Source organism: Hyperoodon ampullatus (genome assembly GCF_949752795.1).
Source record: "Hyperoodon ampullatus genome assembly, chromosome: 4".
Classification (NCBI taxonomy): domain Eukaryota; kingdom Metazoa; phylum Chordata; class Mammalia; order Artiodactyla; family Ziphiidae; genus Hyperoodon; species Hyperoodon ampullatus.
This window is the reverse complement of record NC_136917.1, coordinates 38,943,842-38,967,838: the sequence shown is the minus strand read 5'-3', so window position 1 is coordinate 38,967,838 and position 23,997 is coordinate 38,943,842. Positions and strand designations below refer to the sequence as shown.

The following is a 23,997-nucleotide window of genomic DNA, read 5'->3' as shown; positions in this document are numbered from 1 at the left end:
CCCAGGATTGCAAAATAAAAAGATCCACGTTCCTTATTCTCTACACAAAATGCGGTTTTAAAAAAGTGGAAAGGTCTAGGGAGCTATACATAGAAAGCAACAGTGAAAAGAAGGAGGGGGGTGAGGGTGGGGAAGGAGAGTCCCACCCCCACCCCCTCTCAGGCCCTGGAGCCCCCAAGGCTCTGGGGGGCCTTGACATGGCAGGAGGCAGCTGTCAGCTCTGAGCTCTTCTCAGCTGGGAAGGCCCCTCTTGGGGGGGTGGCCAACAAGGATTTCCGTGGCATTGTGGGCTCAGTGGGGGGGTTCCCAGGCCCCAGCAGCGGGCCACAGAGGGAGTGTGGCTTCCCCTGAGCAAGCACCGTGGCATGATGTGGTCCTCGTTCAACTCGGGAACTGGAGGGCTGGAGCAGATTCCCGGGTCTCACGAAGTACGTTGAGTGCGTGCGTGCGTGCGTGCGTGTGTGAGAGGATATTCATAGGGGCAAGAGGGAACCAGGACAGGGGTCCTTGGGGTCTTTGCAAGTGGCCACGGATGGCAAACATAGCCCGCCTAGCTGTTAGACGTGGGAGAATGCTGGCCTTCCTCCCTTGTGAACAGATTGGCTGCCACCAGAGACCTGGCCGCTGCCCCTGCTGAACTGGGTGGGCAGGTGGCTGTGGGCTGAAGGAAGATGCCCTGTGTGTGGCCCCAGAGTCCTCAGGCTGGGGGAAGCATGGCTAGCTGGCTTCCAGTGCCCCGGATGTAGTGTGCCCGGCTCCTGAAAGGTGCCGGTTTGAGGTTTTGGCTTGCTCCTTTGGAAACGGAAAAGAAAGAGGGAGGAGAGGGAGGAGGAGACTGAGGAGGAAGAGGAGATAGAGGTGGCACGAGAGGGGATCTGGAATGCTTTTGTGTTAGGGCGCCTCTGCTGCCGCTGTCTGTGCCTGTGGGGCCTGGGGCTCCTCGGGCGGAGGGTCCGCTTTGGAGAAATTCATCTCCAGGATGTGCCGCTGTAAGTGCCGCACCCACTCCTCCTGGATGGAGAGGGGTCCCTGGAATTCCACCTCACAGAACCTGTAGGGGGGGAACAGAGAGAGGGAGAAGTGGCCACTGCAGTGAGGAGAGGTGGAAGCATAGCCCTGGCCACACCCTGAGCATCAGGCCCACCTACTGCTACTCAGAGTGAACAAAGTAAGCCCAGGATTTGACGGAAGGGGGACCCAGAAGCTAGATGTTCTCCCATGTACAGCTACCTCTACCCATCATGGGGTCACAGTAGGGTCCCCTGGAGACCCCCGTCTCTATGCTCAGGGTAGTCTGCTGGCTCAGGGACTGGGTATGGGCCATCCAGCTTCCCAAGCACCTCTGCCAGCTGACTGAAGCATGTGCTCTGAGATGGGAGAGGACACAGAGAAGCAGATCCTACCCCACCAGGCCCCAGGAGAGAAGGATGGGAGCCAGGGAAAGGGGCTTGGGCACTAACTCCTACCCATCCAACTCACCAGCTCCTCATCCTCTCGGCCCCAAGGGAGGCCTCACAGCATAGGGGCCCAGAACCCAAGCTCACGGTTCTGAGACTTAGGTTCCAATCCTACCTCTGACTTGGCCTGTGTGGCCTGAGTCAGGCACATCACATCTCAGACTCTCAGTTTCCTGGCCTCTGATGTACACATGGACTTTGGTAAGAAGGAACTGAGACCTATTTTTTTCTTAATCCGGCAAATACTTGCCAGGTGCTTACCATGCGCCAGGCACAGTTCGAGTGCTTTATAAATACTCAACTCTTTTAATCCTCATAACAAACCTATTAGGTAGGTCTGTTATCAACCCCGTTTTATAGGTGGGAATACTGAGGCATGGAGCAGGAAATCCTTGCTCACGGTCACTAGGCTGGGGTCAGAGCTGGCAACTGAACTCAGGTCTTGTTGGCTATAAAGCTCAAGGTCTCAGCCTGATGCTCTGTGGTGCTGCTGTCTGTGAGGAGCCCTTAACCTGGGTCCAGCCATACCCCAGGGCAGTCCTTGAGGCTACATCTCCTGCCTCCACCAGCCCAAGTCCTGTTCAGAGGCTCTGGAGGGCCAAGCCCCGGGCGGTAGTCTCCCTTCCTCCCCCGCGGGCTGCATACCTGCACTTGAGGGTGTAGATGTTGCCAACGAACTTGACGAGTGATGTCTGGGGGGGCCGGGGCACCAGGGAGGGGACTGGCCGGACCCGGGGCGGAGGCTGCCGCACCTCCTCCAGCTTCTGGTGCAGGTCATTGGCCTCCTCACCACCCCGGGCCACAGAGGAATCTGGAGGGCGAGCTTGTCGGCGCTCAAATTCTGAGGTGGGGAAAGGTGGGGAGAGGGACGGGAGATGAGCCAGAGGGCAAGTCCCCTGAGGAAGTTCCTGCCTTCGGCGAGCAAGGGGCAAATGCTGTGGGGAATTTTAAGTCAGGACAACTGATGACTGGACATCTCCTGGACCTCGGGACAGGTGGGATGAAGGATGGATGACTGAATGGGAGGACAAACTGGGAAAGTGACTTAAGGGCAGATGTACAGCAGAGAACCCAGGGGGCAGCCAGGGGAACCCCAGTAGGTGGCAGCACATGACCCTCCTCCACCAGCACTCACTGTTGATGTTCTGCCGCTGGTGCTCCTCAGCCTTCATGGTGCCTGGCGGGCTGGCTGCCAGAGGCCGCTCACCACTGTCAGCTGCCCGGCCAGCCTCGAGCCCTGGCTCACACCCGGCACTGCGGCCCACCATGGCCAGGCCCCCGGGTGCCAGCCCCAGGGGCGGCCGCTTGTCGCCATCTCGGCCATGGCCAGCACTGCGAAACTTCTTGGTGAAGGGACGGCCGCCCTGGATGTAGCTGCGGTAGGCGCCCACCTTCTGGGGCCGGTGCTTGATCCACTCACTCAGTGTCTCGATGGGTGAGCCATTCACACACCACTCGGTCACGCCGAACTGCCGCAGGTGCGCCCTTGCATGACTGGCCAGGGCCTTGCGGTTTTCGAAGTAAAGGCCACACAGCTCGCAGCAGGCCTCAGTGGCTGCAGGCAGAGGGGGTGCTGCTGAGCCCCAGCCCAAAGGGAGCAAGGGTACCCAGAAGGCGCTGCCCAGGTCGGGAGCCAGTCCCGCCTCCCACTGGGGCCTTGACCCCCACTGGGGATAAGTGTGTGCACGGCATTGCCCAGCCCTACAGGCCCTGGCAGATGCCCTCCCAGGACCCTGCTACCCACTGCTTACAGGAGTGGGAGGTCTTCTCATGGAGGGTCTTTGCCTTGAAGGGCAGTTCAGTCTGGATGTAGGTCTTGGCCTTGACCTCTGCTGGGAGGAGGCGGTCCTCCTGCAGGGGCCGCTTGGCTGCCACTGAGCCCAGGTAGCTGGTGGCTGAAGGCTTGGCACCAGTGATGGGTGCCAGGCTGAGCTCGCGAGGAACCTGGGCTGGCCCAGCTCCTGGTTTGCCTGGCCGGCCAGCCATTGGCACCAGCGGCAAAGGGGCCTGCATGGGCCCAGGGGCCACCGTGAGGGGCCCGTCCTCAGCCAAGGCAGGGACCAGGTCTCCGGCCGGCGGCTCCTTCTTGATGAGGCATGGTTTGGATTTCTTCTTGAGGATCTCCCGCAGCGTGTCGATGGGTGAGCCGTTGACAGACCACTCGGTCACACCCATCTGACGCAGGTGCGAGCGTGCATGGCTCGACAGGCCCTTTCGGTTCTCGAAGAACTCGCCACAGAACTCGCAGCGGATGTCACGTACTGGCTCTGCCCGGGACGCTGCAGGGGGTCGGGGCAGGGGGAGGAGAAGGAGGCGGTGGCTGTTGGCAGGAAGCCTCCAAGCTCAAGGTCAGTGTTAAGTGCCCTGCTATCCCATCCATGCAGCCCCAGACCTGAATGACCCGCTCCTTCATCTGCCTCCAGAGGCCCTCGTGTACATCATCCAGCCCTTCTGCTTGTTCTGTAAGCTCAAATTCTAGCTGGCTTCATGATGACTCCCTATGACATTGTGAAGTATCGAGGAACAAGCACTCCCTGGATCCTGGGCTCAGAGGCAAGCTTGGCTGTGACCCCCTTGTGTGATGCTGGGCAAGCCACTTCCCCTGAGTCTCAGTTTCCTCCTCTGCAAAATGGAGATGGAAACCACCTCCCTGTGTTACTGGGGTGGGGGGACCCTAAAGCAGGAGCAATTCAAAGCATGTGGTATAAAGCAGACATGAAATGCATGTGAGCACTAAGGCAGAGGCCTGGGCCATCCTCACCTGCTCGGCACACAGCAGCTAAGTGACAGTTTGAGAGGGAAGTGCACTTGCTTGTTATAATAGGGATGTTACAGCTACTGCATACAGAGCTTTAAGCGTTAAAGCTAAGTGCTTTACACCACTAAAGAAAACCGTGTTGGGAACATGCTGATCTCCATCTTCCAAAAGAGGCAACTGCCCAAGGTCATATACTGCTAGACTCTGGAGCAGCCGAGACCTTAACTTGAACTCCAAATGCCAAGCACTTAGTGACCAGGAATATCAGAAAGACACCCATTTCCAATACTCATATACTCTTGCCCATGGCAGACAGCACCAATTGATCCCTGCAGTCTTTCTCCCTAGGAATCTGGGTGGTAGCCACTACCAATGGATTAAAAATGGTACAGAGATAAAATCTTTTTGCCATTGCCTAATGACACAATTCTGCCGCCCTCATACGAATGAAGAACAATCAAGAAGCAGCTCAGTTGGGGGTCTGCGTAGCAGGAACACACAGCTAGCTCCTTGTCCTTTGGACCTGTGTACTTCCCTTCCATTGCAACCCTGGGTGTTCTGGTTATCCCCGAGGGAAGTGTGGGGGACGACCCCTCTACCTGTTCTCCCTGTCCTGCCCCAGGGTCACACTTACACAGGTTTAAGGGGGTCATGTCTTCCCGAGGTGCCACCCAGGGACCCTCGGATGGGTGCGGCTCCCCATGAAGGGCCCCCGGCAGCATCTCCCGCTTGATCTCCACCCGCATTTGTTCCGGCTTCAGCTTCTTAGGCAGGGAGGGTGAGAGGCCTGGGAACATCTTCCGGGCCGTGGGAGGAGGAGAGGCAGTCGGTGAGTGGCCCAGGGGGCTGCCTGGTGGCGGCGGCAACTTCTTGGCCAGGGGTGAGAGATGAAGGTCCGCGGGGTTGCGGGCTTCCAGTGAGCTGCCAGAACCTCCGCTGCCCACCACCTTGGCCAGGGCTTTTGGGCTGGGCCCTGACGGATTGGGGTGTCCACCAGGCCGGGATTGGGTCCGTCTCTTGAGGATCTCCCGCAGCGTGTCGATGGGTGAGCCGTTGACGTACCACTCAGTCACGCCCATCTGACGCAGGTGCGAGCGTGCATGGCTCGACAGGCCCTTTCGGTTCTCGAAGAACTCGCCACAGAACTCGCAGCGGATGTCACGTGCCGGCTCTGGGCCCGAAGCTGCAGCAGGAGAAAGGGGCAGTTAGCACCGTGGGCACTGTTAGCACAGCCACCTGTGGGTCTCCTGGTCGGCTGGGCGTGGACAGCAGCACGCCCAGGGGCTGGGGTGGTGGTGGAGGGCAAGTGCAAGTGAGGGAACTGAGGAGCAGGGCGGGGGCGCCAGACACCCGGCAGGAGCACAGGGAGGCTCTAGAGAGCGCATGGGCCCTTGGTCCTGGCGGAAAAGGACAGAACCAAGACTCAACGGCTCTGCGGGTCCTAACGAGGATGGGGGCAGGAAGTGGTAGCCCTGCCATCCAGACCAGGGGCAACCATGGGCACCTTCCACACCAAAAGGCAGCACCCCACCCTTGGCCTTCATTCTCAGGGAAAGTCTCAGTCATGGAGGTCAAAGGCCAAGAGAGAAGCCTAGCAGCCGACTGCCGACAAGATCTCTGGGCAGAACCGGTCCACTGCTAAGGGCCCCTGTCCACTCCCTGCCCCAGCAGGGAGGGATTAGGGATGGGGCTGTGACCCCCACCCTGGGAGGGGCTCCAGGGCCCGCAGGGAGGAGGGGGCGGCTGAAGCGAGAACCTACAGAGGTTGAGAGGAGACGGCTCCACATCAGAGGCCCAGAAAATGCCAGCGGCTGCGGCGGCTGAGAGGTCCTGCTTCCCCCAGGGGCTGGCCATACCCTCGGCCTTCAGCTTGGCCTTCGTGGCCGGCGGTGGGGGGGGGAGCAAGGAGAGGGCCGCAGAGGCGGGAGGAGGCCGCCCCAGCAGGGCCAGGGTGCCACGCCTGGGTGGGAGGCGGATCTGGACGCCGTCCCTCCTGATGAGCCCGTGGAGCACGTCTATGGGGGATCCCTTGGCGTCCGGGTCGCTGACGCCCAGGTGGCGCAGGTGGGCGCGGGCGTGGCTGGACAGGCCCTTGCGGGTCTCAAACCAGGCACCGCACAGCTGGCAGTCCAGCTCTCTGCCCCCGTCACTATCTAAAGCTGCGGAGACAAAACACAGGGGGGTTCACGGCCGCCACCTTGGCCGGCCCTGGGGGACTGAGGCGGGAGGGCCTGGTGTGATTCTCGGCTGCCCAGGCTCCTGGAGGTCCAAGACTAGTGCCACAGGTTTAAGAGGTATTGGGAAGCAGAAAGTCCTGTTCTCTGCCTAGACCTCTGGCATCAAGGTGAGTGTAGAGAGCCTAAGGATGTGGAGTACAGAGGCAGTGGCCAAATTTCAATGGCACAGTCTGATGCTTCCAGGCCTTCTTCCCAGGGACCTCAGCTATGGAGCTGTGCAGGGTGTGGGGAGGGTGCAAAGCAGGGGCCCACCGGCTGCCGAGCATCATACAGCCAAGGGCACACCTGCTCAGAACGCTGCTCCTGGAAGCACAGCAGACAGTGGAAGCAGCTTCATCAGAATGTGAGGTGCAACTGGGGTGCCCTGTTGGGCAGGGTGCCAGACTCTAGGCTCACCCCCAGACCCTAATGATCACAAATGTGTGGGAAGGCCTAACTTCCTAAGGGATGCCCTTGTTAAATCTGCTCACCACGCCTGGGAGTTTCTTTGCCATGCCCACAGGCAGCCCAGGAGGTACAGCTCCATCCCTGGGCACAGAGGTACCTCTGCAAAGGACACCAGGAGCAGGAGGATGTGAAGACAGGGCGAACCATGGGACCTCATGTCAGGTGGACTACTTGTCTACCTGCAGGACCCAAGGTGCCCCACGGGAGCCCTGGTTACCTTCACTGCCCCAACCCTCAGGCCCAGAGAAAGCCAAAAGCTGCCCCTAAGTGGTGAGGATGACCCTGGCAGGCTCAGTAGCCACAGCCAGGCTTCCAGGGGTTAGAAAATCGAAGTGAAATGGGAGGCAGATAATATGCAGCGTGGCTGGCCCAACAGGAGATGCAGCACCTTGATTAACACACTCTGGCCCAGTCGACTCAGGACACAGGCGCTGCAGTCCCCATTGCCCCCACCCTGAGCCCTGCAACCCAACCTGAGGCCCTGCCCCTCCCAGCGCCAGGACCTCCCTCGGCTCCCAGGACCCACACTCACTGAGGTTCAGGGGCCCCTCGTCCTCAGACTGGGGCCACTGTGCCTTTGGGGAGGCCGGCCGGGGGCTCAGGGACAGCTGGGGGCTCTTGTCCTCAGGATTCTTGGGGGTAGGGGAGCCCGCCAGGGCCAGTGATGCTTTCTTGAGGAGTGGGGAGCTGGGCGGGTGGGCCAGGCCCTTGGCCGAGAAGCCGGGAGGTGACTTGATGGCCTTGTTGACAGCAGGGGCATCGAGGGGCTTGGCCAGGGCGAGCAGGCCGGGTCGTGGGGCTCCAGCAACCATTTCCTTCGGCGAGCTGGACTTCTTAGTCAGGCCCGGGGGCAGCCCAAGGGGTGTGTCGGGCAGGCCCTTCTGCTTCACGAGCTCGTAGAGGAGGTCGATGGGGGCACCGCTGCTCTCCGACTCAGCCACCCCAAGCTGCCGCAGGTGGGAACGCGCGTGGCTGGACAGGCCCTTGCGTGTCTCAAAGCAGGCACCACAGACCTCGCAGGTGGTCAGGCTCTGGGCTGGAAGGTGAGACGGAGGCCAGGAGAGCTAGCTGTGAGGCTGCACAGTGTCTGTTCTCCCACTTCTCCTCCCCTGGGGCCCCACTCACCCAGGCTCTTGCAAGTGTTTTGCTTCTGTCAACACTTCCCACCCTTAAAATGACCCTAATGAGGCAGGAATTAGCTTGTTCAGTTTGCAAATAAGGAAACTGAGTCTCAGAGAGGGGAAGAGTTGTGCCCAAAGGCACACAGCAGGAGCAGAGCGCTTCTGTGGTCCAGCCGGTGGAACGCCTTTTGGATCTCTAACGTACCAGGGTGTCCTGGCAGCAGGTTTTCACACAGATGCTGACCTGCCAGACAAAAGCTAAGGCCTAGCCACCATCTGCAGCTTAATTCATGCCCCAAACGCTAGGTTGGAGGCCTCAACCATGGTCTCTGTGGTGCCCTGCCTGCACCCTCTTCTGCAGAGCCCTTATCCCTGCCTATCTGCTTCTCTGCCTCCCTGCTCCCCAACTTCAGTGACTCCCAAGGACAAGGGCCAGGTCTGTTTTGCATCTCTCACATCCCTAGGGTCCGGCACAGCGCCTGTCATTACTCAATAATGACCTGAGAATCAATGGACAAACAAGGCAGCTTCATGCAAAAGATCACATAGCTATCAGCAATCAAAGTCAGCAAATGAACTGGGTCTGGGTGTGAGCTCCTGATGAACAGGCCCACTGCTTCTCTGGACGCCCCTCCCTTGACCAGGGCTCAAGGCCATGCATGCCTGTGACAGCAAAAGCTCAAGAGAGAAGATAGCTGGGTGTCTCCTTGGTGCCATGAGATGCCAGAGAGAAAGCTGTGGCCAACCTGGGGCCCCACATTAACTCCCAGGCCCAAGAGCTCCCTGTGAGTGCGACCAGCCTGGCCGGCACCCTTGCCTCCTGCGCCACTCACCCTTGAGGTCCGGCAGCTCCTGCTTACTGCCATGAGGAACCTCTGCAGCCACTTTGCTGCTCAGCCGATTGGCCACCTGCTCCAGGGGCCCAGGGACAGGCAGGCTCTTCTTGGGGAGCAGGGGGGAGCCCAAGTCCACGGCCACCATTGCGTTTTCCTCAGAACCCAGGCCTGTGAGGTTGGGAAGACAGGCTCAGCCCAGGCAAGGTGTGGGCTGTCTACCCCTGTAAGGACTGAGGGCCAGGGGTACACTGGTGGTGGTGGTGGGAGCCTTCTTCCTCATCTTTGGTGCCTGCTCTCACTTTGGAATGCAGCTCACCCCATGAAAGCTGAGGCTCCGTCCATAACCCCGAGCACCAATATGACGCAGGGATGTCAAGGCTGCCAACTGACAGCAGAGACTAGGAACGGCTTCCACCTACCAGAACACGGACAGGTCAGGGGACGCAGTGCTAGTCTGAGCCAAGACTCCCACCTTAGCAGATCTCAGAGAAAATATCTCTCTGGGCAGAGAGATCTCTCTGGCTCCTCTCTGTGGAGGGAAGCATCTATCAGTCTTGGGGGCGGGTAGGTGGCAGTCAGAAGGGGAATTCAGTAAGACAAGGCCAGGGTCAGAGGCCAGAGAGGCAACGCAGAGGCAGGGAGCTCAGGACATGAAGAAGGCTCCATGGAACTTGTGGGGAATCTCCACCAGACAAGACAGCTGGGGCTGGGGTTGCAGAGACAACTGGGGATCCTGGGGTGGTCTTATCACAAGCTAAGCCCTAGGTGGGGTAAGGTAAGAACTAGGAGCCTGGACCAGCAGGGGATCTTACTGGGGACAGAGAGAATAGGAATCACAGAACTTTATAGGAAGTCTCTGAGGCATCCATTAGGCCAGGAAGCTTCTCCGGGTGAGGCGTATAGGAGGACAGACAGTCAAAGGTGAGTTTTCATGGTCTAATTTTTCAGAAAAAAGGGGCTTGAGAAGCCTGTTGAGCCCCGGGTTTAGCATTCAGAGCATGGAGAGAGCTCTGAGAACGAAGGAACTGTGTGTCAGATGGGACCCTGGAGGAGCTGAGTGCTGTTAATAGGAGGGCAGGCAGGTCCCTGACTCAGTTTGACTCTTACAGAAGCAAGGAGACGTAGGGGGTCGGGGAATGCACCGGCGCCCGGGACGCCGAGGACTTTGTCAAAGCCTCCGGGTGGAGTGGGCGCGTCTGTCAGATGGGGCAGGGCCCTTGTCAAGGATGAAGTGACTCGGAGTGGGTTTCCGCGCGGGAGGTACAGGGACTGTGGTAAGAGACGATCCAGAGGCTCCAAGGGGTTCAGGGGCATCTGTCAGATGGGGTGAGGGTTCCGCGAAGTGACGGCAGAGAGTGTTTCTGAAGCCCGGGACCCTGCGAGCCGCGACGGGAGGCCCAGGGTCCCCGCGACTGGAGGGCCTGGGGGGAGGGGAAGTCCCGGAGACTGGATGGCGGGCGTCGGGGCGGCGGCGGCGGCGGCAGGGGGCGAGCGGGGCGCCAACTCTGCCCTCCCCGCACCCTCCCCGGCGCGGGCTCTTACCCGGCGCGGGCGCGGGCCCGGGCCCCGGCTCCGGCTCGGCCTTGGGCCCGTCCCGCGGCGGCAGCGGCGGCGGCGGGGGTGGGGGCGGCGGCGGCGGCGGCGGCGGCGCGGGGAGAGCCGCGGGGCCCGGGCTTTGGGGGCCCAGCGGGGGCGCCCCCGCGGGCGCGCGCTCCCGGGCGCCCCCCGCGCGCGGCCCCGCCGCCGCCTTGCTCTCCGCTTTTGTCACTCGGCACTGGGCGGTGGAGGCGGCCATCTTGGCTCCGGCGCACGCGGAGCGGCCGCCCCAGGCGGGAGCAGCCGAGCGCCGAGCGCCGCCGCCGCGGAGTCCGCTCCGCTCCGCCCCGTCCCTAGGGGCGCGCCCAGGGCGGCCGGCCGAGCGCCGAGCACAGCGAACGAAACCCTTGTCCCCGCCAGGCTGGTGGGGAGCTTGCGGACACGCGCACGCAGTGCTACGAGCGGCTGCCAACTGCTGCCCCAGCCCAGGTCTCGGCGGACTGGGACACTCTTTCCCCACCCCGGACATCTCTAAGACTACTATAGGAATCCTCCGGCCACACGCATCCGCCTTAACAGCATCCAGGCTCCTAGAGCCCGACGGGCGGAGCTAGGACCTGCCCCGGGACCCTGTTCCATTCCCTTCCTTGGAAGTCTCCCCTCCGGGTCGGGAATCCTGGAAGACACCTGATCCCCAACTAGAAGGATCCCCCGACACCATCCTGGTGTCCAACTGTCCCCCGACGGCGCTGTCCGGCAATCCTGCGGAACTCCCCACGAGAACGGCACCACATTTCAAGCACAACCCGCTTCTCCCTCCCCAAAACTAAACGGATTGCCCCCAGCTGTTATTTGACAGCTGGGTGGAGCCAGCATCTGACCGTTGCCCCGCCCCCAACCTGGCAAAGGCTCCCTACCGCCAGCTTAGGGAGGCGTGGGAGAGGCTTCTAAGGATAGCCACTTTGCAGGGTCGGTGCCCAGACCGAGCCCTAATCCTGGACGTCTTTCCTCAGGCAAGGTTTCCAGGATCTTCTCAACCACTCCTTAATGCCCTCACTCCCAACGTGTTCACTGAAAGACTGATCATAGCTTCCCCCCACGTACAGGGCCAGTGCAGTACCAGGCTGACTCCTATGTCCCAATGACTTGGCCAGTTCCCTCAGCACTAACTGGGGGCTGGTACATTGGTCTTCTGGTGGAAACAGCTTAGCCAGAGCTGAACCTGGCTGCTGGATGCAGGCTGCCATTCTTGGGGTGCCTGGCCCAGGTGCCGGGTAAAGGGCGTAAGCTTGACATTCAGGCCTCTGCTGGAGTGACAGAGAAAGAAGGGGGCAGTGCTGGAGACTACAAACTGCTTCCTGTGCTCCCCAGCCATCTTCAGAGCAAGCTGCACCTCCTAGCCACCACTGAAACACCACAAACCTAGCCAGGTATGTGAGCTAAATGCCTAGGGGATAGCCTTCACAAAGGCAAGAAGCCTGAGGTCACATCCCCACTCTGCCTCTCCCCGAAGTGTGACCTCAACCAACAACTATCCTCTCTCTGTCCACTATCCACTATCAAATCTCCTCCTTCTCCAAGGAGGAGAGGGGGCTTTGGTAGCCCCCCTCTTCCCTTTGCAGACCCTCAAGTGCCCTTCACTGGTAAGGAGGCTTGTGGATGGGTCCAGCAAAGCCCAGAGTACAGAACTAGGTAGGACCCTGGAAACTCCAGGTAGGAGAAACAAAGATGAAAGCCGCAGCCCCTGGACAATTCCCTTGTTCAGGCACCTACTCCATTCCTCAGAGCCCACCGTCTCTTCACTGCTGAGTTTTCTGCTTTGAGGTTCAGTAAAGTCTCCCACAAAGTCAGGCTTTGTAAGCCTGGGTGCTTCACCTTTCCACTGCCTCCACGGTGTCCAGCCCCAGGCTCCTTCACCAAAATATTACTTCTGGATTTCCCAAGCCATCCTACACTGGAGAGACCACCGAACATGGTGTGCAGAAGTCTAGCTCTGCTGCTTTGTGGCTGTGGCAAAGCAGAGGACCCCCAGTTTCCTCATCCATAAAACAGAAACACAACAATCCTCGGCTCCACGGAATTGTTTTCAGGTGTGAGATGAAACCCTGATACACAGCAAGCATTCATTTACGGGAGGGGTTATCAATGCTGCTGGACACAGTAGGCACCATTGAAAATCTAGAATGTAGACTCCTGATCCGCACCGTCCAATTGGATCACCACTAACCTTGTACTAGCTGCATTTCAAGTGCTCAGCAGCCATATGTGGCCACTGGTGACCCTGTAGGACAGTACTGTTGTCTAGAGAACATTTCCATCATCTCAGAAAGTTCCACCAGACAGTGCCGCGCTAGATAAAAGATATCATTAACAGCAAGGATTCTGGAGCCTATGCTTCCTGGGCTTTCAAATCCCAGCTCCACATGCTTTCAGCTGTATGACCTCAGGCATGTTAATTAAACTCTGTGCCTCAGTTTCCAAATCTGTAAAATGGGGATAATAACACCTGCCTTTAAACGATTGTTGTGAGGATGTAAATGAGTCCATATTTGTAAAGTGCTTAGGACAGGATCTGGCTCCTAGTAAAGAGCTCAATAAGCCTATGTTAAAATCACTGTCAGGCAGGGCAGGCAGGAACTGGATCTAGAAGGAGCCCTGGCCCAGCCCCTGAGTAAAACAGCAATGACCCCTAAGTGGCAGGACAGTTGTCGACCTACTTTGTAAAGTGACTTGAAACACTTCCAGGAAAGCAGAGTGGCTGCCCCCTCCCACTCCTCCATCCCTCCGGACCCCTGGGAAGGGTCAGGGCTCCGGCCCTGCCTGCCCCTTCTCCCCTTACCATCTCCGTAGGCTGGCCCAGGGTCCTCAGCCCAGGTGGGTGGGAAGGGCACTGTAAGAGGTAAGCGGGGCCGGCGGGAGGTCAGGAAGCCACTAGGCGGCACCCCAGGTTCACGACACAGGGGGCTGGGGGGCCGCTCGGCAGCTGAGGTGGCCAGCAGCTCTTGCAGGATGTTGATGGGTGAGACAGTGAGCTCCCAGTTGGTGATACCAAAGTCACGCAGGTGGGCCCGGGCGTGGCTGGAGAGGCCGGCACGAGTGTCAAAGCCGGCCCCGCAGAAGTCACAGCGCATCAGGCTGAAGGTGCCTGGGTCGAAGTTAGCCACTGCAGAGAGAGAGAGGACATGGACTGCCTGGCTGGGGGAGGGGCGGGGACAGCCCCAGCTTTCCCCTTTCCCGGGGCTGCTCATCCTCAGCGGATCACACAGTTAGTGCTGTTCCTCACCCTGGATGCCTCCCTTGTCCTTTGCTGTTCATGCTCCTGCCTGTATAGCTCACTCCAAGAAGTCTGCTCTTCTTGACCTTCCATTTTCTCCCCTTACATAGCTCAAAGCATTAGGGACCCCACCTTCAGAAATACTTCTCCAGGGTGGATTTGCAATCATTTGGGTGAGTTTGGGTATTTGATTAATACCCTCTTTCGTCTAGAGCTCATATCTATACACCCCAGTGTTATAAATTAAATCTTTGCTAAATGAAGAAATGGACAAATGGATGGGACACCTTCCTCTGGAAGTCTGCTTGGATACCCCAGGAAGAGTCAGGGAGCTTCTCTTGGCTCCCCCAGACTCCTGGTTCCCCGAGCTTCCCCCATCACAGCCCTGGTCACTTAACATTGTAACTGCCTGGTTTTGTGGCTGTCTGTCCCCTGCCCCTTCCCCCCAGTGCCCATACACACACACTCTCAAGCACCATACCAGCACCTCCCCACGCCTACGTGTCTGCCAGCATCAGAACCACCCAGGGCACTGGTGTTGGAGACAGACCCCGGGAATCAGAACCTTGGTGCCTGGGAATCTGCATACCTCACAGGCAGCCCAAGGGGTTCTGAAGTCAGCCAGGGTCCCACCACTCCTGTTACTGTTCTGTGCACTCCAGGAGGGCAGGGACTGCTGTTCCATTCACTGTTGTGTTCCCAAGTGCCCAGAACAGAGGGGACCTAACTCAATAAATACTTGTTGAATGAAGGAATCAATGAAATTCCATGCCTGGGGCTGACTCCCCTGCCCATACTCCTTCTTCCAGCTGTTGGAAGGGCCAGGGCATTGGGGTGTCCCCGCACCTCCTCCAATGTGGTGACCTTTGCCTCAGCTCCCAGGTCTTCTGGGAGGGGAGGCCCTGGCTTCACCCTGCTTGGCACTACGGGAGGATTTAGAGTGAGGGTTGGTTAGTTCAGAACTCAGCTGCCCAGCTGTGCATCTCCCAGGTGTTGGAGGGAGGTGGGTGCCGGAGTGAAGCCGCCCTACCTTTTTTCTTCTTCTTCTGGAAGGAGAACCTGCGTTCGATGGCCTTCACCTCCTCGGCGGAGATGAAATGCCGCACGTTGTAGCTGACGCCCACGCGGTTCAGGTGGCCCCGAACGTGGTTGGCCAAGCCAATGCCATTGTGGAAGCGATCTGGGCAGTAGGGGCATTTCCGCTCCTCATGCTTCAGTGCCTCTGCTGGGTCCCCATCCAGGAATGTGTCCAGCCCCAGAGGGCCACCAAGTGGCATGTCCAGGAGCAGGAAGTCCAGGGGGTGGCCACCCCCCAGCCCCAGCTCCTCAGGCTGCAGCCTCGGGGGGGCCCTGGCTGCCGCAGCCATGACTTGCGGCCCGAGCTTTGCCACCAGAACAACCGGCACCATCCCACAGAGTTGCTGCTGCTGTGCCCGTGAGGCTTCAGCTGTCTGCAGGGCTTCTCGGAATGTCCGCTTGAGCTCCAGGGCTGACTGTGGGATGAGGCCGGGGGTGGCTGACGGTGCAAAGACCCCATTTTCGGGGGAAAAGTCCATTTCCGAGGCCAGCAGTATGTCCTCCTCCTCCTCCTCTTCGCTCCAAGGGTGCCTCTGGTCCCCCAGTTGGGCCGAGAGCCCCTGTGGGTGGACAGCACTCTTGCTTCTACTGGCCTGTAAGGAGTAGGGGGCAGATGCTAGTGACGAGGGAAAGGCTGGCCTTCCCTGGGGCCTCTGGCTCGAGCCATGTGGGAGTGGCTTTAACAGTGGGAAATCCCTCATGCCCGGCTGCTGGCAGCCAGGGCCAAAGGACAGGCTGGGGTCGTATCCAGCAGGATTCCCCTGCCACATGGGGGCCAAGAGTGGCTCAGCTTTGCCAAAGTAGTCAGTGGCATCAGAGAATCGGGCATAAGCATCCTGGCTGGTGCCGGGCCGGCTGGCAGGGTCCTCCTCAAAAGCCTCACCATCCTCCTCCCAGTTGGCATGCACAAGCCTCACGTGCTCCCTGAGCAGGCTCTCGCTGGACGCGGGGAAGCCACAGAAAACACAGGCACTGAGGCCCAAGGAATCTCCGTAGGGTTGGTAGGTGAGGGAGGTGGCATCGGGGCTTGGGCTGCCAGCCCTGCTGCCGCCCCCGAAGGGCTCCTTTGTAGCCTGGCCTTGTGGCTCACGCATGTGCAGCTTGGCATGCTGCACAAAGGCCTTGGAGGAATTGGTGCCAAAGACGCACTTGGGGCACTGCAGCCGTGCCTCCCGGCCCTCGTCGCCTGGGACCTGCTTCAGCTTCTGGATCTCCTCGATAATCTTCTCCCGGGAGGCCTGGTGCAGCTGCCGGTGCTGCTCAAGGGCGCCAGGGTCAGCGAAGGCCCAGCCACACTCGCCACAGGCCAGGGGGGTCAACTCGGCCGGGGGCTCTTGGCCCGGGGCTCGGCGGTGCTGGCTCATGTGCTCCAGAAGGTGCTCCTTCTGCTTGAAGTAGATGCTGCACTCAATGCACGGGAACACAGCTGGCTCCTCATCCTCATCCTCGTCTGGGCTGGCCACCCCCTCGGCCACTTCCTCCAGCAGTTCACACAGATAGGGCCTTGTCCGGACGGGGGGGAGCAGTGGCTGCAGCCGCTCCACAGATGCCTCTGAGTTCACCGTCCAGGTCTGTGTGGCCACCTCTGAGGCCGACTTGGGCAGGCTCCACTCGGACGGCTGGGCCAGGCCCTCCAGGTCTGCCAGGTGAGCTCCGGTGCCCACCACTGGCACATCCAACGTCTTAGTGGTATCTTCTACCGGCACGAGCACTGTCCGGAAGGAGGTGAGGGGTGGCAGCTGGGGCGGCAGGTCCAGGTGCAGCGCTGCATCCTGGAGTGGGGCCTGCTCTTCTGGGTCTTGGAGCCAGTCAAACCTGGGGCGGCCCCGGGGGACCTTCTCTAAGAGCTTCGATTCACCCTGATGGTACAAGAACCTTCTAGAGCCCTCGAGCTCAGCGTGGGGCTTCACGGTTCTTATAATGACCGAGTCCTCGAACCTCCGCTCAGATGGGATGCCCTCCCCGGCCTCCTGAACCATGGGGTGCTCCCAGGGCCCCCGGCCATCGGGGGAGCCAGGGAAGTGGCCCAGGGGATGGGGTGGTGGGGAGCCCGGCTGGAAGTCCAGGCTGCCTCCATCCCAGCAGCTGCAAGGAAGTGCCAATGGGGACAGGTTAGCTGTGGGCCTCAGTTTCCCTTCCTTGGGCAGGGGAGGGGGTCCCAGGCAGTCTGAGACAGGCTCCAGAGACCCAGCCTGAGGGCTGCCTCAGAGGGGCTTGGGAGTGTTGGGGTGTGGGTCGGGAGGTAGAGGGAGTACATGTGGACCCTTCCAGGGCCGTTGGGTCAAACACTAGATTTAGCTCCCAGGGAACACCTGTGTATGTAGCCCAGCCCCGCTGCATGTGGTGGGGGGTGGAGTGTGCAGAGACCACAGCGGGGATCACAAGTAGTGTCCCCAAGCCTGGTGGCACAGTCAACTCTCATCCGTCCCCTGGAAGGGTCCAAGGCTCCGACCTATGCTTCAGGCTGCTTTTTTGTCTTGGTCCTCCCCAAATTGGGGTGATCTAGTTTGTTTAGCCTCATCTTTCCAGCAAATTTGGTGAAACTCTGCAGCATAAACAACTCAAGCAAATTTACCTTCCTCCCTGCATCTCCCCTCCTAGAAGGGCAGAGTCAGGAGAGGTGCAAAGTCCCTGCTCAGCCTGTGGCCCCAGTGACCCTGACCTCCTTTGGAGGAGAGGGGAGGCAAGGCAACCTCACTGAGCCTCAGTTTTCCAATCCTAAAAATGGGGATGAGTCCCAAGAACCAGGAGCTTTTGTGCCCTTATGCAATGACTAAGGGAGCCTTCTCATACCCATAATCAAAGAAAACTTAACACACTGCAGGTGCTTATTCAAATGGGGATCTTGACCCCATGAAGTGTAGGGTGAGGATGACACAACTCAAAGCTGGGAAACGCTTCACTTGGCCTGCTGCCCGATTCCCAGTAAGCCCATGACCACTGTGGGTTCTTATTATGACTGTTCCTGATCAATCCCCCTCATTTTCAAGATATTGCCTCCACGAGGGGCTATGGATCACACCCATGGAACAGATGCGGAAATGGGTTCCACTGAGAGGCTGAGTGGAAATCACAGGGTTACCTCTCTAAGCCCCATCAGTGACATGCAGTGTTAACGGGACCATTCCCTCCAGGGTTATGGCAAAGACTCAGTGGGGTAAACCTGCGCTGAGAGCCTAGTACACAGCAAGCGCTAAATAACTGAGAGCTATTATTAATCCCAATATGGATGTTATTACATATTAGCACCCACCAAGCCATTTAATAAAAGGCTGCTGCCATCAGCATTGCTGTCAATTCCTGCTCCTACCCAACGTCCCTTGGGTCCTCGAGGCGAGGTTGTGAGATGTATCTTAGGGACTCCATTTACCGATGAGGAAACTGAGACTCAGAGAAGCCGAACATTATTCTAAGGATCACCTGGCAGAGACAGGACTCCGAGGGTCCAACCTCCAGGCTCCTGGCCCACTGGCCCTGCTCTTGGCAGGGATAATGAGAGTTGACTGTCTGTGTTAATCCCAATCCTCCCTCCACCCCCTACAAATGCCCAGGGGCTTGCCTGCAGGGAGCCACCTCCTCCTGCCTGGCCTCCAGATTCCCTCCTATCCCCTTCTCAGTCTTGGGGGCTTCTCTCAGGCCTAGGCATGTCCTGCTTGCCCCCCCTGCCCTCCCTGAGGTCAGGGCCAGCGTGGCACTCACCAGCTGCTGATCCGATGGGTGGCGGAGGTGGCACGGGGGAGGGCTTCGCTGAGGCCAGGATGGGGCTGCCCGTCTGCAACAGAGAGGGGAGACCCTGAGGGGCTGGGGTCCCCCTGGCTGGGGCCCTTCACAGCACCCCAGCTCTGGGAGCCCTGCCAGGCACCTCGGAAGGGCCCGACCGGCTCCCCACTCCTCTCCCCTGAGAGGCCTTTGGCCTCTGCACTCCTGAGCCTTGAAAGGGGTTTCTTTGGAGGAGTCCCCTTCGCTTTCCTAGGGGACCACCAGGGCTTGCTGCCTTCAACCCTTCTCTCTTTGCCCCCATCTGGCAACCAGGGTGATTTTTTTTTAAGTCACACCCTGGTAAAATCTCACCTGGCTTCTCATCATACCTACAATAAGAGCCAGATTCCCGACCACCACCTCCAAGGCCCCGTAAGGTCGGACCTCTGCAGGTCTTTCCAGCCTCACCTCCCTCTCCTCCTTACCCCTCACTCACTCTGCCCAGACTCCTCGTGAAGCCTCAAACCCACCTAACTCTTTCTGACCTCAGGGCCTTTGCACCAGCTATTCCCTCTGCCTGGAGAACCCTTCCCTGGCCACCTGCTAAACAGCTCCTACAATTTTCTCTCTCATTACCTGTTTTTTTTTTTTTTTTCTTAGCACTCTCTGAAATTGCCTGTGTCCCCTGCTAGCACATAAGCTTCCCCCCCCGCCCACCCCAGGGCCTCATTCACTGCAGCACCTCAGTGCCCGGCACACGGCAGGTGCTCAACCAATACTTGCCAGATGAAGAGTGAGGAGCCCTCTAGTCTGAGCTGCAGGGGGCCCGTCCCTGCCTCCTGCCTCCCAGAACCCCTTCCAGGCCTACATTGTAGAATCACATGCCCTCCTAGGAACCCTCACACAGATAGAGCCAACTCTCCATTATCCGCCTGTGGAGCCAATGCCTGGAGCGACCACAGGAATCCTGGCCTGTGCCTCCTCTGCCTGCCACACCCACCTGCCACAGGCGAGCATGCCAATTGGGGCACAGGCCAATTGCGTGGGCCAAGGTTAACACACTGGGGGAACTTGTGCCCCATCCAGAGCCCAACAGATGCAATTGCTGGATTAGCTTCAATTTGAGGATGGTCCAGAAAGAGGGCTAGTGCGGGGTTTGTACTTTTTCAAATCCCCTACTGTCCAATTTGCCCGGGAAATTGAGAGCTGACTGTCAGAGGCCAAAAAATTAAGAGCTGTTGAGGGTAGAGGGTAGGGGTCAGCAAGTTGTGATACTGCCAGGGGTCTTTCTGCTGAGTCGGAGAGAAGGGCTGTGACTGGCATGTGGCCTCTGGAAGGTGAGGGTGGTGATGGGGATACAGAAATTTGCATCATCTAGAACAGTTTCTCAACCTTGGTGCTACTCACATTTGGGGCCAAATCATTCTCTGTGGTGGGGGCATGCTGTGTATTGTAGGATGTTCAGTAGCATCCCTGGCCTCACCCCCAGATGCCAGTAGCCACCCCCTGCCCGGACCCTTGGCCCTGTAGTCATGACAACGAAAAATGTCCTCAGACATTGCCGAAGTGTCCCTTGGGGCAGAATCGCCTCCACTTGAGAAGCTCTGGGGTAGACTGATGGGGAGCAGGGCCAGGTTGGAGTGTGCTCGGATGAAAGGGCTGGTGTCGGGGTGGGAGGATGGAGTGAGTGGAGTGTTGCAGAGGGTGGGAGGATTGGGAAATCAAGGCCTGGACCAGCTAAGGGAGTGAGACCCCAAGAAATGGGTCTCTTGAGAACACAAGAATCACAGACATGAGTTCTCAGGAGAGGGCAACCATTTCACAGGCAACAAGCCCCAGCACAGGCTAGAGGTGCAAGTCTGAGGGTCCGGGTGTCCTGATTCTGAGATTCTGGGACCCCAAGCTCCTGAGATTCCGAGTGTCCCAGATTCGATGATTCTGCGATTGCCGTTGTCTAAGAATTCCACGAGCCAGGGGGGCCGTATTGGCCTCTTTGTTTGAGCGGCTCCAGTGAAGCTCCTATTTTTAGTGGCAGCAACTTTGGAGGAAGCAGACCAAGCAGGGCCCTGTGTACGAGACACTTGGGGGCTGGGGGCTCATCCAGAGGCCTCCACAGCCGGCGGGGGTCCAGAAGTCCCCATGGGTCAGACAAGGCACCTTGGATGCAGCCCCCGGCAGTGGCCATGCCAAGGGGCCCTCATTGGCTCCTGCCATTTGGGGGCCCCGAGGGGGTTTGAAAATGAGAGACTGAAAATGAGGAGCGTGTCCGTGAGCAGCTTGAACCCCAAGCCAGGCAGCTTGGCAGAGTGGCCAAGAATCTAGACATTGGAGTCAGACAGATCCAGTTCCAGCCCAAGAGGGAACCTGAAGGGCATGCCTTTCCCGCTCCAAGCCTGTTTCCTCCTCAATATAATGGGAACAGCTACGGCCCCAGTCTCGAAGGGCCAGCGACAGATGCCAAGGAAGATCACAGAGTAAATGCTCGATCCAGCGAGTCGGCGGTGGGGGAAGGAAGGGAGATGGGTGTGCCCAGGGCGGGGTTCAGGGCTGGCTGAGACATGTCCCAGGTTGGAAGCTGGAGGCTTGACCGGGAGCCTCAGGCCCACTCACTCCATGCTCTGATTTCCTCCTCAGCCTGGGGCCCCACGAGGGCAGAAATGACGCGTTGTTCATCCCCTAGCCCCCTGGTCCCAATGCCAGGCATGCACCAGGCTCTTCAGCAATCCATGCGGACCATCTCAGCCCCACAAGCTTTGGGTGCACCCAGGAGGCCAACCAGAGAGGCCAAACTGTGGGTGAGGGGCTACAGGGAGGCTGTAGGAGCTCCAGGCCAACAGCCATAACGGAGGACAGAGAAGGCAGGGGATTCATCCATGTCTAGGTGGAGTTTGGAGGTAGCCACTCCAGAGGTGCTCTTGAGGGGCTCCAAGGACTAGGTGGGCATGAGGAAGGGCCCAGGCTTCTGCATGGAACAGCAGCCCCAGAGGCTGTTCCTATTTATAGGCATCACAAGACTCCTAGGGCAGGTGCCTGCTTCAGGGAAGGCGGGGTGGAACGGGCTGAGAGGGCAGCGGGGGGAGACACTGTGTCCGACGCCCAGGCCCTCCTCCAGCTTCCAGGCCGCGACCCTACTCCAAGTCAAGCCACCCTCGCCCCATGCCCCATATGCTCAGGGACACCAGTAAGGGTGGACCTCACCCACCTCAGCAGCCATATTCCCCTCCTCCCCAGGCACATGCACTGGACCCTGGCTGATTCCCCAGGGGGAGTGAGGACATACCTACCCACCTACCTACCTTCTTCTCTCCAGACCTGGGACTTCTGCCAGGTACAGCAGAGCGCCCAGTTTCTCAGAACCAGACTCAGAGAGGGCCCCAGGACCCAGAGCCTGTTCCGCAGGGCTCCCATAAAGTCAAAGTCCTGGGCCTGTCCTGGCCAGCCGCATGACCTGGGACATGGTCCTGCCTCTCTTTGGGCCTGAGTTACTAATGGTTTGGAGGAAGGGATTGCTAAGGTTCTCTGAGCAGGGGTCTCACCCCCTCATCCCCTTCAGGTGCCACCAGTCACCTCCATGCCATTGCATGTGTGGAGCCCCCTGCCTAGATGTCGCCTGCCTCTTTGTCTGACTCAATGTTCCTCATCCAGGACTCCTGGGTGTCCCCCAGCCTGGGTTTCCCCCATTGCAACCTCAGTGACTGTGTCCTAGCACCTGGTGGCTGCTTTGTCTGTCTGACCCCAGATAGCAGGGTCCAATGGGGGTGGGGATGGTGTGTATACTTGGTCGCTGTGCACCAGTGACCCTTAGGAGGTGCTCTGTAAATATCTGAGTGTCATGAGCATTGCTAAGGTGAACTGGGGCAGGTCAAGGATGCCCCGACACAGGGTGGTGGTTAAGGATGAGGGCTGTCAAGCCAGGTTACTGCCTAGCTGTGGGCCCTTGGGCAACTTACTTGACACCTCAGATGGGGTCTGAGTTTCTCCATCTCTAACATGGGATAATAATAACCGAGGCTAACCCACAGGGTTTTTTTTGAGAATGACATGAGATGATCACATAAAGGGCTTGGTGTGTAGGAAACCCCTGACAGAGTGCTTGGAGATTCCTGGAAACCAAGGCCTTTAGAGCAGGCCAAGGAGATGAAGGGAGACATGTAGTACATCAGCCTGTACTGCACTCACCACTCTTCACCTACACCAGGCTCCTGCCTGGCCCTTGAACATGCCAGGCTCCTCCTCACCACAGGGCCTTTGCACCTGCTGTTCCCTCTCCCTGGCTTGCCCTTCCCACCATTCATTCCATGCTCCACTCAAATTCTACCCCCTCAGGGAGGCTTTCCCAGGTTCCCCAGGCATGATCCTGGCACTCTGTTTAATACCTTCACTAGCACCTGTCACTACCTGCCCGTATGTTATTTATATAGTTGCTTGTTGTCTGTCTCCCCTACTAGAATGTCAGGTCCCTGAGGGCAGAAACTTTTGCCACTTTTGTTTACAGCTGTATCTCCAGCGCCTAGAACAGAGCCTGGCACATAGTAGTTGCTGAGTATTCAATGAAGGAATAACAAATCTTGGGGTGGGGACAGTGTGAGATCCCCTTTTGCTGGGAAACCAAGGCATAAAAGGGTGGCTGTCATCCCTGACTACCCAGTCTCTCCCTAACCACTAGAGGGCATAAGCTGTTTGGGACCAATGGCTCAGGAGCAGGACTCACCAAGTCAGTGCAGCAAGAGGGAACTGGGATAGACTGATGGGAATGGGGTATGCCTGGGGAACAAGTGGGCTCAGGGAGGGGAGCTAGGGGTGTTAAGCTGGGCACCTGGACCTAATTAGTATGCTCAGAGAAGGAAGCCAGGCAGACCTGAGTCAAGTCCCAGCTCCTTGTCACCCACTGGGGGGCCTTGGTCAGGTCATTAGCTCCCAGGACCTCTGTTTTCACAACTGTAAAATGGGAAACTAAGCAGAATGCAGAGGCTCTGAACCCAGGCAGAATCAGAATTCCAGCTCAGCCCCTGCTGGGCTGGGTGACTTGGCCCTCCCTGAGCCTCGGGGACCTGGCTGGATGCTCCCCCAGGGCCACAGGGCCCACCCTCTTACCAGAAATGCCACCTCTGCCATCCAGAATGTCTCGAGGGCTTTCCTTGGTGACAGGCAGGTAATGGGTGGACCGGAAGATGCAACCTTCCCCCTCAGCAACCTCAGCCCCACCTTCGATGTCCTCCCTCGGCGCTGGGCCAGGCAGTCTCTCGGGGCCTCGAGGACGATCCGGGGCGGCCAGGCCGCCTGCCAGGGGCCCATCCATAGATGCTCTCTGCTTGGCTCCACTCAGCTGGTCGCCTGGCTCAGTGAGGCATTGTAGGTCTGGGGGCAGAGAGACAGGTGCTTAGGGGAGGTAGGAAAGGCACACAGTCTGCCTCAGTTTCTCCTTCCTTGAAGCCCCAGTCCTCACCCTTGCAGCTCAGTGCCTCAGTTTACCTCCCAGCACAGGTGAGCAAGTACATGGTACTGAGGCCCTATCCTCACACATTGTATCCCAAAGGTCCCTAACCTCAGCATGC

At 58.9% G+C, this 23,997-nt stretch overlaps 1 protein-coding gene across 14 annotated transcripts; it reads right to left on the bottom strand.

Annotated features, from left to right (window-relative positions):
* Positions 1-891: 891 nt before the first annotated feature.
* WIZ (WIZ zinc finger) lies at positions 892-23,741 on the bottom strand (the record flags this gene model as incomplete). Of its 14 annotated transcripts, none has more annotated exons than XM_079703196.1 (12): positions 892-1,051; positions 2,103-2,298; positions 2,593-3,012; positions 3,209-3,736; positions 4,850-5,398; positions 5,976-6,374; positions 7,432-7,935; positions 8,854-9,024; positions 13,232-13,579; positions 14,697-16,828; positions 18,443-18,515; positions 23,537-23,741. In XM_079703196.1, the coding sequence occupies 12 exons, from the start codon at positions 23,739-23,741 to the stop codon at positions 892-894; spliced, it is 5,685 nt and encodes a 1,894-aa protein (XP_079559322.1). The 14 variants fall into 14 exon arrangements, with proteins under 14 accessions (XP_079559322.1, XP_079559328.1, XP_079559331.1 ...); XM_079703202.1 differs by having other exon boundaries at positions 13,232-13,555; XM_079703205.1 differs by lacking the exon at positions 14,697-16,828 and having other exon boundaries at positions 13,232-13,555; positions 23,537-23,557.
* Positions 23,742-23,997: the final 256 nt, after the last annotated feature.